We start from the raw sequence: 15575 nt of genomic DNA on the forward strand, positions 1-15575 counted from the left end.
ACAGTATTTAATTGTCAACTAATTTTTTTTGTCGTAATCATATCGCATACATTTTATCATTTTTATTGTTCCATATTAATTATTCGATATATGACAGGATAAGGCCTCGGACATTTCACTACCATTAGCAGTCTCTTCGAATATTTTCAAAATTACCCTAAAAAATTATATTACTTTCGTTTTGATACTGGATTGGTCTGAAAGTGAGAAACCTAAAATTTAATCAAAATAGAGTGTGCTCTAGTAATTATGAATACTCTAACTGATAACATTTTATATAGCTGTATAACTTCGATAACAGGAGTAATCTTAAATCGTGAATTCCATTTCAATTTTCGTTTTTCCAAAATTATTATCATTTACAGATCACTAATAGATACGGTGGAAAGCAAAAATGCTATCGATTCAAATAGCAAATAGAAGTGCTTTTGAACTTTTTCCTCTACTAGTCTCTTTTTCTTCTCGCTGTGCTTTTTTATTCAGTGATTGATCTACTGAAGAGAAAAAAAGCTCGATGCAAGTGCAATTCAATCTCTCTACGTCGAAAAAAAGATAGCATTTTGGCTCTCGATTGTACAAAATGACATGTAAACTGAATTTTATTTTCACATACTTTAACCGATATTGCATTAAATACACATTAAGGATGTTCTGGAGGCACCGTCCCAACCAAAAGCATACAGGAAATATTAAAAACACCGATATTAATTCTCCAGGGATCTAAAGACAAAAAAATGTATATAAATAGTTACGGCAAATCTAATAGAATGTAAAAGACGTAGATTTAGTGACCGTAACTAACTGTTAGGTTTTTTTCCAAAAAAATCTCGAAAAAAAGAATTTTGTAAATCGTTTCAAATTTTGTTGCTACTTGTGTGTAAAATATCATTATATTGGTAGCATTTTTAATGTTTACACTTTTCTCTGTAAAACTCGGATATTAAACAATTGATAAACTTTTTATCTAAATTGTGAATCGATCTGAAATTTGGCCCCGAATTTTGAAAGAGGATACAGAACTTGATATTAAATTTTCATCAACTTCGTAGGATTTTGACAAACCATCCAGAACATCCTTAATGTTGTACAAAGATGTATTATCTCAAAAAATATTAAAATTGGAAATAAAATTGTTTCTCAGAAACATTATTGCATCATATATATAAATATAGTACAATCCTACATAATCCCTTTTAATATACATAAATAAAGGGTCTTTCAAAAATATTCAACGCTGCCAGACTATATAAATTTTTTTCATCAATCTTATATGATATAAAAATGTATAATTTAAATTTAGGTAACATTATTATTAATTTAATTAGATCAACTATACTTAATACTTTTTTATACACATATCTAATGTGCTCGTGTGTATGGGTACTCTCTTCCTACTATGAATAATTATATGCGTTCACACGTTCCATAAACATGTTTTTTTTTCCGTAATTACATTATTTATCGAAAAAGTGATTGCAACACTTTTAGTTACTTAACGCTAAGGAATAACTTGCATCCGTTTAATATGCACAAGAACGCATATTATATGTTATTAAGACATTATAATGCATTATACATAACGCTATTAACAAATTAACAGCAAGCATATGCACTAAAAGATACAAATCATATAGTTGATTTAAATATATAACTTTACAGATAACCTGTTTTCCAAGTGCTCAGTGCACAACTTGTATTCGTATCTGTGAAAAAAAAAAAATTATATATATGCTTCGTTATGTTGCAATATGTAATATATGTGTAACGAAGTAAGAAAAAGATGACATAGAGACTGTCCCACTTGAAACATATTTCACTGCTTTTTTCATACTATGACACGATATATATGATCGTGGCGTATTAAAATAATTTCACATATTTTGATAAAATACCGTTTAATAATTTAATCATTGTATTCAATATTGAATAATATCATAGAAATGGCTAAAGATCGCGGTGGCAAAGAGTTACGAACGTCCGTTAAACAGAAATCGGTTTGAAATTCATTTGAAATAAAAAACAATATATATGGGAGAGACATAGGGAATAAAAGTGGGATCTTAGATACACATCTATACATGTATGCAAGTACAGTAACAATGGTGGATTAACGTCAATAACGTTAATATCAGTGTTAGATATGCGTATGAAAATTCAGACGACCTCATAATTATATCATTAACGTACACCTATAAAATAATATATTCAACATATTTGTCATAATAACTCATTTATAATATAAAATAATTAGATCTTTTGCGATTGCTATTTACAGAAATATACAGATTTCTAACACGTCGTGAAACATCTTCAACAATGGTCATAAGTGCTCTTTGCTCCTTACATGATGCACATGTTGTAAAAACTTATCAGCATCCAGCTTCATAACCAGCTTATCTTCTGACATTTTTCGTAATGCGCCGGCAGAGATGTCATAAGCACAATTTTTACAAATATCCAAGTGTGTGTATGTGTGTGTGTGTATATATATATATATATATATATATATATATATATACACCTCGAATGACCTTTAATGTCCTCATATAGTAATCATTAAACTTATCTTAAAAAGGGCTATTAGACTATAAAATAAAAAGCATTCCATTAAAAAAATAATAATAATAAAATTAACAGTAATCGTTTCCACTATATCGCATCCCGATAAGAATACTGTCACTACTCAAAAATTCACGATTTTCAGGGGAAAGAAAAAACAAATTTAATTCACTTTTTTTGAATTGTGAGATAACTAACGCAATTTCAGTTATGATATTTTGTTATAATATAGGTCTATTTTCTATTGCTTACTAGTGAACACTCTCTGTACTTGAAGTGAAATAGGTATACGTTTGCAATTTGGCGAAAGCGAGAAGGGAAGTTCTAGTGCAGTCCAGCGCAGCAATAAAAAACAGACCTAATATAACTTATACCGTTTCTTGAAGTGGTCTACCGTGATTCACTTGTCAATTAGCTTACGATACTATTATCCAAGAAATCGCCAATATAACCGGCTCAAAAGAAGAAAACGACACTTCAGCCCCGTGCAACGGATTTCGCATGCAGACTTGTGACACTATTATAACACATAGATAATTTTAGGCACTTTTTATGTGCTTAACTCAAAATCAAAATTTTTTTTAGTTACGACAGTATTCTTTCGGGTTACTTTTTCATACGTCTTCAAATTTTGCTAATAATCAAATCGGTTACTTTATACGAATCACTCTCTGTATATATACATGTATCATGTATACAATATGCATACGCATACACACACTCAATCGTGCGGTTGGAAATGCTAGATTCACCGGCAGTAAACGTCAGAACATGGGCCGTGTATAAGCTTGTTACAGGATTCATTCTACACTTAAGCCGCACTGTGCCGAATTAAATGCAACCGAATACGCGTAGCGAGACCTTTTGCAACTCGCACCTAAAGATGATTAATCCTTCTTATCTCACGATCACGTCTCTGCTTTACTTTTTTGTACTTCAGATTTATTACCCTGTATCTGCTCACCGCTCTTGCCGAGATCTTCATTCTTGGAATCATCCGCCGGCGAGTCGTTGATATTGGCTTCAGTGCTATTCTTCGGAATATTATTCCGTTCTTTGGACGAGGACCGTTCTACCTGGCCGTCTCGTTCGGTCGCCTCCGCCTTCGTCGCCGTCACGTCGCTACTACCGTCCTCCTTAGATTTCTTACTCGCGATTTGTTCCGTTGTAACGTCGCCGTTGATCTTGGCCGCTTGGCTCCTCTCCCTTTTGTCATGCAGGCTCGCAGCGTTCTCAGCGGTCTCGACGCTGCACCTCGTCTCCGTAAGCTTCGCTTTGGAATTGTCCTCTTTACATCGCGCGGTCTCCTGTGCCTTTCGCGCTTCCGTCTCCTTACCCTGCTTTCGTTCATTGGTGCCGTTCGACGAGTTCTCGGGTGTCTCCGCGCTCGTCGGCAAATTGAGCGACATCGACATCGACATCGACATCGAGGAGGAGTTCGGCTTCGGCTGCGCCTCGACGTCAGCGTCGCTCGCGGTTGACGTCTTGACGACGTTGGAAGTCGAACTCGGCGACAAGCCGCCGGTCTTGGATAGATTGAACGCGTTTAGCTCGCGTTGCAGCGACACGGACACCGGCACCGGCATCGATACCGGCACGGCCACGCTCTTGGAGAGCAGCAGCGCGACGCTGTCCACCGTCGACGTGATCGGCGACTGTGACTCCGTTTTCCCGAGATTGAACGACGCGGAGGAGATCGAGCTCGGCGAGGAGGCCTTGGGCGACTTCGGCGAGGACGAGTGCGTGCTAGGTGGTATTCTCTGTACCGTCGGCGGCTGGCCGACAACCGGCGCGTAACCGGTCGTCTGCGGGATGTAGCTCGACCGCTGGTACAGCTTGTTGATCGAGGGCGGTAGACTGCTGTGAAAGGCACTGGGAGGCGGGATGCCGATGGGCGACCGTATCAGGGGATTCGGGAATCGGCTGGCATCTGGGAACGGGGGTGGAAAGTGAGAATATATGATCCGGGGATTCGTGTTGGGCGTGGGAGACGGTATGAATGGATTGGTCGACAGCATATTTACCGGGGAGTTCCTCGGCGATATGGGCGAGCCGGTGTTCCGGCATATGTCCCGCGAGAACGGGGTGTTCTGATAGCTCCGTGCGTTCGGCGAGTAAGGCGGCGGCGAGACGATGGGCGACAGGGTCTTGGGATCGATCTTCATCATGTTGAGGGTGGCGCTCTTCGCGTTGGCCGCCGACTGCTCCTTCTCCTTCGTGTCGTTCGTCACCCCGTACATGGGTTTCACGCCTGACGCGGGATTACCCAGGTACCGCGGCATGTTTCGCATCTTGAAGATCTTGGCCGGCTTAGACGGGATCTGCTTGTTCGCGCCGTCGGATACGGAGGCCTGTGCCTGATTCTGCATCTCCTTCGCCTGATTCTTCGCCGCCACGTAGTTGTTTTTCGACAACGTGGGATTCCAGGACTTGGGCGGGTCGCGCAGGGTCTTGTACCCGATCGAGTGGCTCTGCTTCTTGAGGGGCGCCAGTCTCTGGGTCGCGTGGGACGGCGCCGGTGCCGACGACGTCGGCACCGCCAGCGCGCCGGCGGACGTCGACGTAGGTAAGACGGGTTTGGCGCTCTTATTTTCCATCGTCGCCGCGTTGCTGCTCGGTGTATACACCGGAACATTCGGGATGTTCGGTATATGCTTGATCGCCGTGTCCGAATTGGGCAATAACGGCGTAGGGTTCTTCTTACCGCTTATTCTAAGCAGATCCGGCACGTCCGCTTTACCGTGCGCGTCCGTTCTGCTCTTCTCCTTCGAGTTCTCCCCTATCTTCGCGCAGATATCGTTGATCTTCGAGCCAATCGTGTTGGAGCCGATTTTCGCGCAAATCTCATTCAGATTGGTACCTTTCGCGGTCACGTCCTGCTTGCGCATGGACATCTGCTTCATCAGCGATATAGGGATCGCGTCCGGACACGGAGGTATCGGGCACGATGTTGACATCGGTTTCGACATTGCCGTCGTTGTGATCGTTGCCGTTGACATGGCCGTCACGGTATTTACATCCTGACCGACGTTACCGTAGTTATTCTTCAGCGACGTGGGTATGGAATACACATTTATGGATGACGTTTGCACGTTGAACTGAGGCAACGGGCACATTTGGTTGTTGGACGTTGAACAAGCAATGGAAGGCGTCCCTAACGGTTTCTGAGGTATGCTGCTGGAATTTAGTGCTGATTTCAGAACGGCCGAGTTGGTCACGATGTCGTGAAGCGTGTAAGGGAACGTCGACGTCGTCTGACTGATCGTGGATGTGGAAACGTTCGGTACGGTGGACGCGATATTCTCATTCATCGCCGCTATATTGTTGCTCTGTAATCTCTGATTGGCCACATCGGCGGCGTGACTCGTTCTCGGGACAGATTCCGTCGACGTTTGTACGGGTGAGTTTCTTTGCTCCAGCAAATTCAAAGCTTGCTGCAAATCGATATTTATACTTGGATTATCCCTCTCGTCGGGAGCTTTTTGCTTGTCAGATCCGGACGAAGAGTTCGAAGTATTTTGAGGCGCCACCGCGGACGCGGACGCTGACTTCTGCGAAGGAGTCGCCGTCGAAATTGATACTTTATCCGTTACACTCCCGCAGTTCGTTTGCGCTTTCGCGTCAGTAAGCTTTGCGTCTTCGGTCGATGACTTTACGTCAGACTTTTTCGCACTTTGTTGTTGAAGAGTCGCTCGCTTCTCCTTCGGCGCTCTCTTGGAGTAAGTGTTATTAACTTGACCCATTTTCGGTTGAAATTGCAATTTTACGCTCAACGCGTCAATTTTCGATCCAGCACTTCCCATCTTTGCCTCGTTCGAACTTTTTATGCATTCCTTCTGAGTCTCAGCCTGGAAATCTGCGTTATTGTTGTTGTTATTTATCGACATTTTTCTCGCATGCGCATCTGTCTTTTCCGTGTCTTCAATAACAATTACGTTCTCCTCCGTAAATTGCGTCGCTGAGTGACCAATGCCTTTTTGCCCCTGCGAAACCGTCTCCGATTTATCTTCGACTTTAACGCTTTGATTGGGGATTTTTACTTCTTGTGCGTCCTGTTGCAGTTTTGCAGAAGCGGTGCAATTTCTCGTTTCACTCGTCTGCCTCGTTGCAGTCCCATTCTGCTGATTAGTTAGCGACGTACAATTCGAGTTGGTCGATAAATTGTCGCTTGTAAACTTAATGTCATTTGTAACGAGGAATGCGTTGCTCGTTTCAGAAAATATTGGAGTTTTTGTCATTTGTGCGTCAATAATCAAAGTAGATGGTATTATTTCTACAGAAGACTTAGATACACCACAATTTTCTATTTTCACTGAATCCGCTTTATTAATTTCCGCAACGGAAGTTATAGTCTCCCCTCCAGTTTTTTCACCTTCCAAATTCTCAATTCCTGCCTCCCTCTTGAGTACTGTACTCGATATATCGGTTATGCTCATCACACCTGTTTCCGATATTTTTAATTGCACCTCTTTCCACTCGCGCTTCACCGACTTCTCGTCCTTCAGATCTATGGAATCGATATCAGCGTCCATTAACGATTTATTATAGTTCGCATTGTCTTCCGATAATTTCAGGCGTTTCGAAGATGTTTCAAATATCCTATAGCTTAAATGTAACGGTACTTTCTGCAATATAATAAATATAGTATTAGCGTGGATAAGTATGCCTCTTAATGAAATTAAGTAACGTTAAATGAATTGAATACATACCCGCCTCCAATGATAGATATACATCACATCCATTAATGTATAACTACTGCATAACAGCTCCTCTTCGTACATTATATCGACTCTATTTGCATCACCAAGGCCGTACTTGGCCCTTATTAGTTTTTGTAAATGGAATATAGTAACTGCTGCAGGACACCGAAAGTATCGCCTTAAAAGGGATTTCCCAGCATTCGTCTCATTCAAATCTTTTGTACAAGGATTATAGTATTCCAGGGACAAGCTGAGAGATTCGTCCGGAGAATATATGTGCGAGTCTGCAGGTTCTCCACGAGCTTCCGGAGGCATCGCATCTTGACTACATGCTTCTGGATGTTTCGCATAAAATTCTCTCCGACATCGCATCTCGTCTAAAACAATATTTTTCGTCATCGTTATCATAACCTAATGTGATAAGAAAGTCGAGTCTCTTCCCATTAAAGAAAAAGCATACTTTGATAACATCCAGGTACCAGTTTATAAACAATATCCTGTAACATATAGTCGGGACGTATATTTAATAGCGGCCTACTTTTGTGAACCTGTACCTCGCAGATCGGGCAATACTTGTTATTCGCCAAATATTTAACGATGCAACTTCTGCAAACTGTAAAAAAAAAAACATTAGAAATCTTATAGTAATATTATATATCCAGCTATTAGTTACAGCTCGAATGCACGTAGCGTTATAAAAAAGATACTGTACATGAGTGTAAACATTCTATGATGGTAGTCGCATCGATAAAATATCCACCGCATAATTTGCATGTCAAATGTTCGTTAAGTTTGGCCAAGCACACTCGACGTCCACCGCTCTGCCCTGACATTCTACAACACAATATTCAAAAATATACATCAAATATATCACCCTTAGTACATGAGTAAAATTTAACAAAATGTCAAGCATACCATCAATTATAATATAGATAACAGAATTTAATCACTAAATCAATGTAATAACATAATACATGATCTTAATTATTATCTACGACACATTTCCATATTTATTTATTTATAATTAAAGGAATGTATAACCAAATTACTAATAAGTACTCTCCGAACTCTCGTCAGCATATAATATGTATAAGTACTTTTTGAACAATCTACAAGTAACTTATATTTAATATGAGACTTGGATTTTTATAAAATGTTCCAGTGTTCGAAATCGTGTCGTTCGAGATAGCAAGTAAGTCAATAGCGGAAAGCGGAAAGTCACAGAAAAGAATAAAAAAGTTGAAAAATTAAATCTAACGTAACATGTAGTAAGATTTTTTTCTATTTTCCTTTATGCAAAAGTGCAAAAAGACAGTGTTATGATAAAACAACTATTTCTTCAACCATTAGGTGAATCCACTTAACTGCAGTGTTACATGAGAACTTTTATCTAATATTACCCAATATTACGGTAAAATTGTGTTATAAAAGTATCTTGTTGTACGACAGTGTCATCCACGTATACTCTCTATACACGAATATACAAATTATTACAAATCTATTCATGTACAATAAGCGTACGATTAACATGTTATCATCAAATTAACAGGCGTGAATCGGTGTACCTTAATTTTATTATACAAAATATGCGTAGCTGATACATAAACTTGTACCGTCAACGTAACCAAACTAAAAGGAGTACGGTAAAACAGCTGCTAAGCGCAATCGACATGATTGATCGGAGCAAACGCGAAGGATATACAACCAGATTAATAGGATTAACGGATTCAGTTATGACACCATTTCTTTTCGACGGGAACGGCGATCGGATAACGGTTCACAAAATTGAGGAAAAAAACATACACACACACACACACACACATAAAGTAGTACAACCGTGATACGGGTCGATCCGAGATCACTTTTCCGACGTCTCGCAAGCGTCGAACAAAAATATTTAATTACTCGGCGTCGCTCGGCGCGTACACACGCCGCTAATGCTCCGGACGGACTTACGTGACGAACGAGGCGAAGAATCGTCCGTTTTATTTAGTGATCGTCATTTGGCCTCAAAAGTCAGGAAAGTTGGGTCGGACGTAACTTGTCACGGGTTGCCATCACGGGTACATCCTTTCGAGACCCCCCCTCCACGGGTTTTTCACATTATTCGCGCGACGAACACTTCTCGCGGAGGAACGTAACGGAGGAACGGCAAGGCGGCGAGACGATTCGCAGATCGAATTCGCCCTCAGCGGCTTGTATTCATCTTGAAGTGGACCACCGTGCCGAAAACTGCGCGTACGACGGCAGAACAAAATGGCGGATAAACAATCGTACTACGTGCAGTACGTGCGACACTCGGGAAAAACATTGCGCAGCGCCGCGCAAATACAGACCGGGGATCCGGCATCGAAACTTCCGATGGTCTGGCCGATAGAGAGAGAGAGAACGAGCACACGGCACAAAATGGCCGTGCGTAATTATTCGCATAATTAGCGCGATTAACCAATCGCGAAATCAATTTGGAAGAGCCACATTTGCCGCATCCGCGTTGCATATATATATCGGGATTTTCGCGGTTACCTGCACTATTTTGCGTAATGGCTGTTACACATGAAGTTTATCTGAGAGTCCAATTTTTAATATGGGACATTTGAAAATATTTAATATATATATTTCGATAAGTAGCGCGATTGTATATCAATGTTAAGAATTTTATCAAGATATTTATGTAATTTTACATTTAAATATAATATTTAAATAATTTTATGTGTAGTAGCCTTTAGTGATATGGCACGGTATGTAAAGCGCGAAATTATGAATTCGATTGAATGCGGACTAATGCGCTTTACTATAGTCGCGTCACAGTCTATGTATATAGAAATCTAAACCATAAATATATAAAATATAATAATTTTATAATTATATATAATATAATAATTATATAATATATATAAATATACATGTTAATATTTTATATAATATAATAATTTTTTAATTTATAAAATAATGTATAAAAAATTATTAATAAATATATATTTTTAAAAACGTAAAAAACATTAAAAATGAATATAATTATAAAATGTATCTAGTACATATCATCTATGCTCAAAACCGATGACTTGCAATGTAGAAACGGCGGTAAACTGATATGCCTGCTTCGTGGAAACACAAATTATAATTGTAGATTGGTACGCAATTTAAAACAATTAATAATATCAAAAAAGTTTAATAATCTTTGCTTTGTAATTCTTTAAGTTTCTCGGATGTAAAAGTCAGCTGAAAGGGAATAAGAATTTGGAAAAAGAATTACAGTATGGAGAAAGACCGATAAAATCGATTAACGAGGTGAATATAATATTTAAACGTCGAGAAAGAATAAAAAATCCAGGTGCAAAAGGTGTAAAACAATCGGATCCCAAAAGTAGCATATTCATTGAGAGCCAATCAGATTACTGGACAACTAAAGTTCGGCCAACGTAATATTTGGCTTCGATAGGTTCCTTTCTACGCATCGTTCATAACTCATGCCTATTCGTGAACAAGTTCCCTCTTCCCTCGTTCATTTTTTCAGCGTCTGTCTCGTCGGAAGGTACGTAAGATCTAATTAGGGTTCCAAACGTACATATTGTTGCGCGCATATTAATTATTTGAACGTATAAAGGATTAATAATCGCGAATATTGTTGCAGCCGCGAGAAGAACCGCCGATCGCAAAAATGGTGGCTCAGAAGAAACAGGTAATTTTACCGCTGCACCCACGTGCTCGGCCACGAATATTCTCGTAGCGAAGTTTAACGTTAAATTATTTCAATACATTTATTATAAATATGTATTCTATTATAATATTATTATTACAATTATTGTGATGCGCGCGAATCGTATTTGTGGTTATTCTCCAATTAAATGGATCGATGGAACGAAGCTCCACGTGTAGTCACGGCAGTTTGGAACGAGTTGCCTTACGTACATGAATAGCATTCATATTGTTCCTTCTAAACTTTATTTCCGTCTAATGCTGAAGATTTAAAAAAAAAAATCGATTTTCCAAATGTAGCGAGTACATCAGCGTTCTAATTGACAATTTGTGATCCAACTTCGTGTTATCTCTATGACGCTAAGCGTATTTAATAAAATTTTATCGCTCGATTATACAGAAAAAGGCTCAGGAGAGCATCAACACCAGATTAGCACTTGTCATGAAATCTGGTAAATACGTCCTTGGTTATAAGCAGACTCTGAAGTCTCTTCGTCAAGGCAAAGCGAAATTGGTCATCATTGCCAGTAACACGCCGCCGTTGAGGTGAGACTGAGAAGTAGCACTCCTTTTGTACTCAGCAAATTGACATGTGTAACAAAGACATGGTTTCTCTTAAATCGATGAATTTGGTAAATTTATAAGTATAAAATTTTCTCAGTATATCTAGATATATATTTCTTGAGAATTAATGGAATATCAATTAAATGAATAGTCCATATTGGAATTGCATAAGGTTTAGTGATACGATTGTCAATTTGTGGATCATAAATCGAATAGGAGTACTATGGAGTAGTCTCCTGCCCCTGCTTGTAAGTGCGTGGGGTTTTTAAACCGTAACTCTCTAATGTTCTAAGCACACTTTGTCTGAATTTAACAGGAAATCGGAGATCGAATACTACGCGATGTTGGCGAAAACTGGCGTGCATCATTACACGGGGAATAACATCGAATTAGGTACAGCCTGCGGTAAATATTTCCGTGTCTGTACGCTCTCGATCACAGATCCGGGCAATTCTGACATTATAAAGTCCATGCCGACTGGTGATCAGGCGTAATGTAAATTTTTAATCTAATAAATAATACGAAAACATCTTGAAAAATTATTTTCTATTTATTTTCGTCCTCAAAATGCAATTTATATATACACAAAATAATTCTTAATTTTGTACAAAATAATAACATTTTATATTAGTTTATATTAAGCCAAAATATTTTATATAAAAGATTCATGTACCGTAGGTATATGTTGACCATCGTTCAACTTGCTCGCACATAGTTCTTCCAAGTGATTCGGTTTGTTATAATGACGATGTATTTGACCCTGCGCCGGACACGTCGATGCCGCATGATTCGTACCACATTTTGAGCAACTTGTGGAGGGGCATTTCAACGAGAAATGATTTCTCTCGCCGCACTTTGTACACAGTTCGCCATATGCCGGACAATGTAAATCAAGATGATCCATTCCACATTTAGCACAATTGTATATGTACTTAGCTTTATATCTATCCGTGAAATAATTTAATTGTTTACACTTGTTGCATCGGGCACAAAACAACAGGTGTAAACAATTTCTCCAAGCCGGGCATCGGTTTCGTTTGTGTTCCATACTCAATCGAGTATGTTCTATTCCAGTGGGCTCGGCATAGGGAGAGTCTCTCTTCGGTGTTTCCTCGATTTTTTGTGCCATTAAATCTTCACACTGTTTCCAGAACAGAATAATATCGTTGAGACCCAACGATTGCAAGTACGGTATGAAATTTTCTCCTTTACTTTCTATGAGAAGCGCAGCTTTTCCCGTGAAACGTTGAGCACATATATCTTGTATAATTTTCTCCTTCACAATTTCTGCGGGATCATCGTGATTCCACGTAACAGCGATAAACTGCAAAAGTTAAATGTACAAATAACTACAAGAATTGCATTCGATAGTATACGGTCATTACACAGGTACTTCCATACATACTATCAAATCATTGATGTATCTGTCGATGTCTTCGCCGCCTCTTTTTGCATCTCCATACATGCAGTAGATATCAAATCTTTTAATTAACGCAGTTATATCTTCCTGCTCGTTCTTGTCGTAGAAAGTGAATGTCCTATGAATTTTTTGCCCAACGGGACCCATACGATTTAGAAGCATGATACCCCACAAGTGTCTGTTGTCTCCGGCTTTGTCGATCATCTTCAAGTAAGCAAGGAATTCGTTCTTCCATGAAAACCAGTTTGCAATTAGATGATCCTTCGTAGGAAATATAGGTGGTACTGTTACAGCTGTGACCGTAGATTCATTAGGAAATTCTGCTTGCTCACTGTTAACGGGCTCTTCCACTTGACTAGACGAACTACCTAAAAATTTGTAATGATACTTTTATTACAAAAGGAAAACAGTATTAAACGTTGTCTTACGCATCTTATGTATAATTACCTATTTTTTCCATAATCACTCCAATATTTATACGTATAAAAGAGATTTTATATTCAACTTTTTTGCAGAGAGAGAGAGAAGAGAACTTGCAAACAAATGTTTTTAAAATTTGTCAACAAAAAAAAATAAATTATCTTCACTACGATAGATACAGATAAGCGTGATAAGATAAAAGAAAAAAAATGGTAAATCCCATTACAGATAGGCAAAAGTCTGCATATGTCGGTAAATTTACGGATCGTCGAATCACCTGCGAATAACTGCAAAACACTGATTTTAGTTGCTCTTGATATACATACAAAGAGATAATTAGATTATTACTAATTATGTGTAATGGATATTGCGTTTAAAATATGGACAAAGAAACGCGGCGGCCAATGGCTTTCCGAGTATTCGTTTTACCGGGGAAACTGAAGAACGATTGACCATCAGTGACGACTCATCCTTAGGTCTCGTGGTCTGGATTTAACAGGAAATTGGAGATCGAATACTACGCGATGTTGGCGAAAACTGACGTGCATCATTACACGGGGAATAACATCGAATTAATTAGGTACAGCCTGCGGTAAATATTTCCGTGTCTGTACGCTATCGATCACAGATCCTGGCAATTCTGACATTATAAAAGTCCATGCCGACTGATATATGGTAATCAAGCGTAATGTAAATTTTTAATCTAATAAATAATACAAAAATATCTTGAAAAACGTTTTCTATTTATTTTTATCCTCAAATTGCAATATATATATGTATATATATATATACATAAAATAATTCTTAATTTTATACAAAATAATAACAATAACAATTAATATTAGTTTATATTAAGATAAGATATTTTATACGAAAGATTCATGTATTGTAGGTATACATTGACCATCGTTCAACTTGCTCGCACATTGTTCTTCCAAGTTTCCTCGATTGCTTTTATGTTATTAAATCTTCACACAGTTTCCAGTACAGAATAATTTCGTTGAGACTCAACGATTGTAAGTACGGTATCAAATTTTCTCCTTTACTTTCTATGAGAAGCACAGCGTTTCCCGTGAAACGTTGAGTACTTATATCTTGTATAATTTTCTCCTTTACAATCCCTATGGGATCAACATGATTCCATGTAACAGCGATAAACTGCAAAAGTTAAGTGTACAAATAACTACAAGAATTGCATTCGAAGATATATAGTCATTACATATAGGTGCTTTTATACATACTATCAAATCACTTGTGTATCTGTTGATGTCTTTACAGCCTCTTTTTTCATTTCTATACATGCAGTAGATATCAAATTTCTTAATTAACACATTTATATCTTCCTGCGCATTCTTGTTGTAGAAAGGAAATGTTCTATGGATCTCTTGGCCAACAGGACCCATACGATTTAAAAGCATAATACCCCACAATTGTTTCTTGTCTTCGGCTTTGTCAATCTTCTTCAAATAAGCAAGAAATTTGTTCTTCCATGAAAACCAGTTTGCAATAAAATGATCCTTCGTAACGAATGCAGGCGGTACTGTCACATCTGTGACCATAAATTCATTAGGTAATTCTGTTTGTTCACTGTTAACAGGTTTTTCCAATTCACTAGATGAACTACCTAAAAGTTCGTAACAATTATACTTTTATTATAAAAGAAAAACAATATCAAAACATGTCTACATATCTTATATATAATTACCCATTTTTTAAATAATTACTCTAATATTTATACGCATAAAACGGATTTTATATTAAACTTCTTTACAAAGAGAGGGAAGAGAACTTGCAAACAAATGTTTTTAACATTGGCCGCGTTCAGTCGTCTTATCAACACGCTACGTTGATTTCTTGGGTCTAGAAGTAAGAGTCAATCACGTTCGATTGCTACTGAGCGGTTTGTTCTGCTGAACGCGGTCATTGTCTGCAAAAAAAATTAATTATCTTCACTACGATAATATAACACAGATAAGCGTGATAGCAAAAAGAAAGGTGAATCCCCCAATGTTCACTGCAGACGTGAGACAAAGGTCCGCATATGTCGATAAATTAACGGATCGTCGAAGCACCTGCGAATAACTGCGAAAAACACTGATTTTAGTTGCTCTTGATATACATACAAAGAGATAATTATATTATTACTAATTACTAATTATGTGTAATGGATTGTGTGTATTGCATTCGAAATACGGACAGAGAAACGCGGCGGCCAA

The 15575-nt window shown here is 38.3% G+C and overlaps 3 protein-coding genes across 4 annotated transcripts; 1 reads left to right on the top strand and 2 right to left on the bottom strand.

Annotated features, from left to right (window-relative positions):
• Positions 1-47: 47 nt before the first annotated feature.
• On the bottom strand, positions 48-9677 carry LOC139780828 (uncharacterized). 2 transcript variants are annotated; one of them, XM_071719544.1, is made up of 6 exons: positions 9216-9677; positions 7972-8093; positions 7720-7872; positions 7269-7636; positions 3524-7184; positions 48-1703 (listed from the first exon to the last, which is right to left on the bottom strand). In XM_071719544.1, exons 2-6 carry the CDS (start codon positions 8090-8092, stop codon positions 1654-1656), a joined length of 4353 nt encoding a protein of 1450 aa, XP_071575645.1. In that variant the 5' UTR covers position 8093; positions 9216-9677; the 3' UTR covers positions 48-1653. The 2 variants fall into 2 exon arrangements, with proteins under 2 accessions (XP_071575645.1, XP_071575640.1); XM_071719539.1 differs by having other exon boundaries at positions 48-7184.
• A 1030-nt stretch (positions 9678-10707) lies between these two features.
• Positions 10708-12058, top strand: Rpl30 (ribosomal protein L30). The gene is made up of 4 exons (XM_071719579.1): positions 10708-10791; positions 10891-10938; positions 11356-11501; positions 11836-12058. The coding sequence occupies exons 2-4, from the start codon at positions 10918-10920 to the stop codon at positions 12011-12013; spliced, it is 345 nt and encodes a 114-aa protein (XP_071575680.1). The 5' UTR covers positions 10708-10791; positions 10891-10917; the 3' UTR covers positions 12014-12058.
• Positions 12051-15409, bottom strand: LOC139782478 (uncharacterized). Its single transcript, XM_071721512.1, has 5 exons — positions 15065-15409; positions 14601-14983; positions 14323-14517; positions 12925-13326; positions 12051-12843 (listed from the first exon to the last, which is right to left on the bottom strand). The coding sequence occupies exons 1-5, from the start codon at positions 15066-15068 to the stop codon at positions 12172-12174; spliced, it is 1656 nt and encodes a 551-aa protein (XP_071577613.1). The 5' UTR covers positions 15069-15409; the 3' UTR covers positions 12051-12171.
• Between the last annotated feature and the right edge of the window lie 166 nt (positions 15410-15575).

Source organism: Temnothorax nylanderi, unplaced genomic scaffold, assembly GCF_030848795.1.
Source record: "Temnothorax nylanderi isolate EJ_2023f unplaced genomic scaffold, tnyl_v1.0 TNYL_tig0007_pilon, whole genome shotgun sequence".
Taxonomy (NCBI): Eukaryota; Metazoa; Arthropoda; class Insecta; order Hymenoptera; family Formicidae; genus Temnothorax; species Temnothorax nylanderi.

Coding starts and splice junctions, on each gene's coding strand:
- LOC139780828 (XM_071719539.1), bottom strand. CDS start 8,092: ATGTCAGGGCAGAGCGGTGGACGTCGAGTGTGCTTGGCCAAACTTAAC. Junction 7,873..7,971: donor CATAGAATGTTTACACTCAT/GTACAGTATCTT, acceptor TTTTTTTTACAG/TTTGCAGAAGTTGCATCGTT. Junction 7,185..7,268: donor ATATCTATCATTGGAGGCGG/GTATGTATTCAA, acceptor ATTATATTGCAG/AAAGTACCGTTACATTTAAG.
- LOC139782478 (XM_071721512.1), bottom strand. Junction 13,327..14,322: donor GGAAACTGTGTGAAGATTTA/ATAACATAAAAG, acceptor TTGTAATAAAAG/TATCATTACAAATTTTTAGG. Junction 12,844..12,924: donor GATACATCAATGATTTGATA/GTATGTATGGAA, acceptor TAACTTTTGCAG/TTTATCGCTGTTACGTGGAA.
- Rpl30 (XM_071719579.1), top strand. CDS start 10,918: ATGGTGGCTCAGAAGAAACAG. Junction 10,939..11,355: donor TGGTGGCTCAGAAGAAACAG/GTAATTTTACCG, acceptor TCGATTATACAG/AAAAAGGCTCAGGAGAGCAT. Junction 11,502..11,835: donor AGTAACACGCCGCCGTTGAG/GTGAGACTGAGA, acceptor TGAATTTAACAG/GAAATCGGAGATCGAATACT.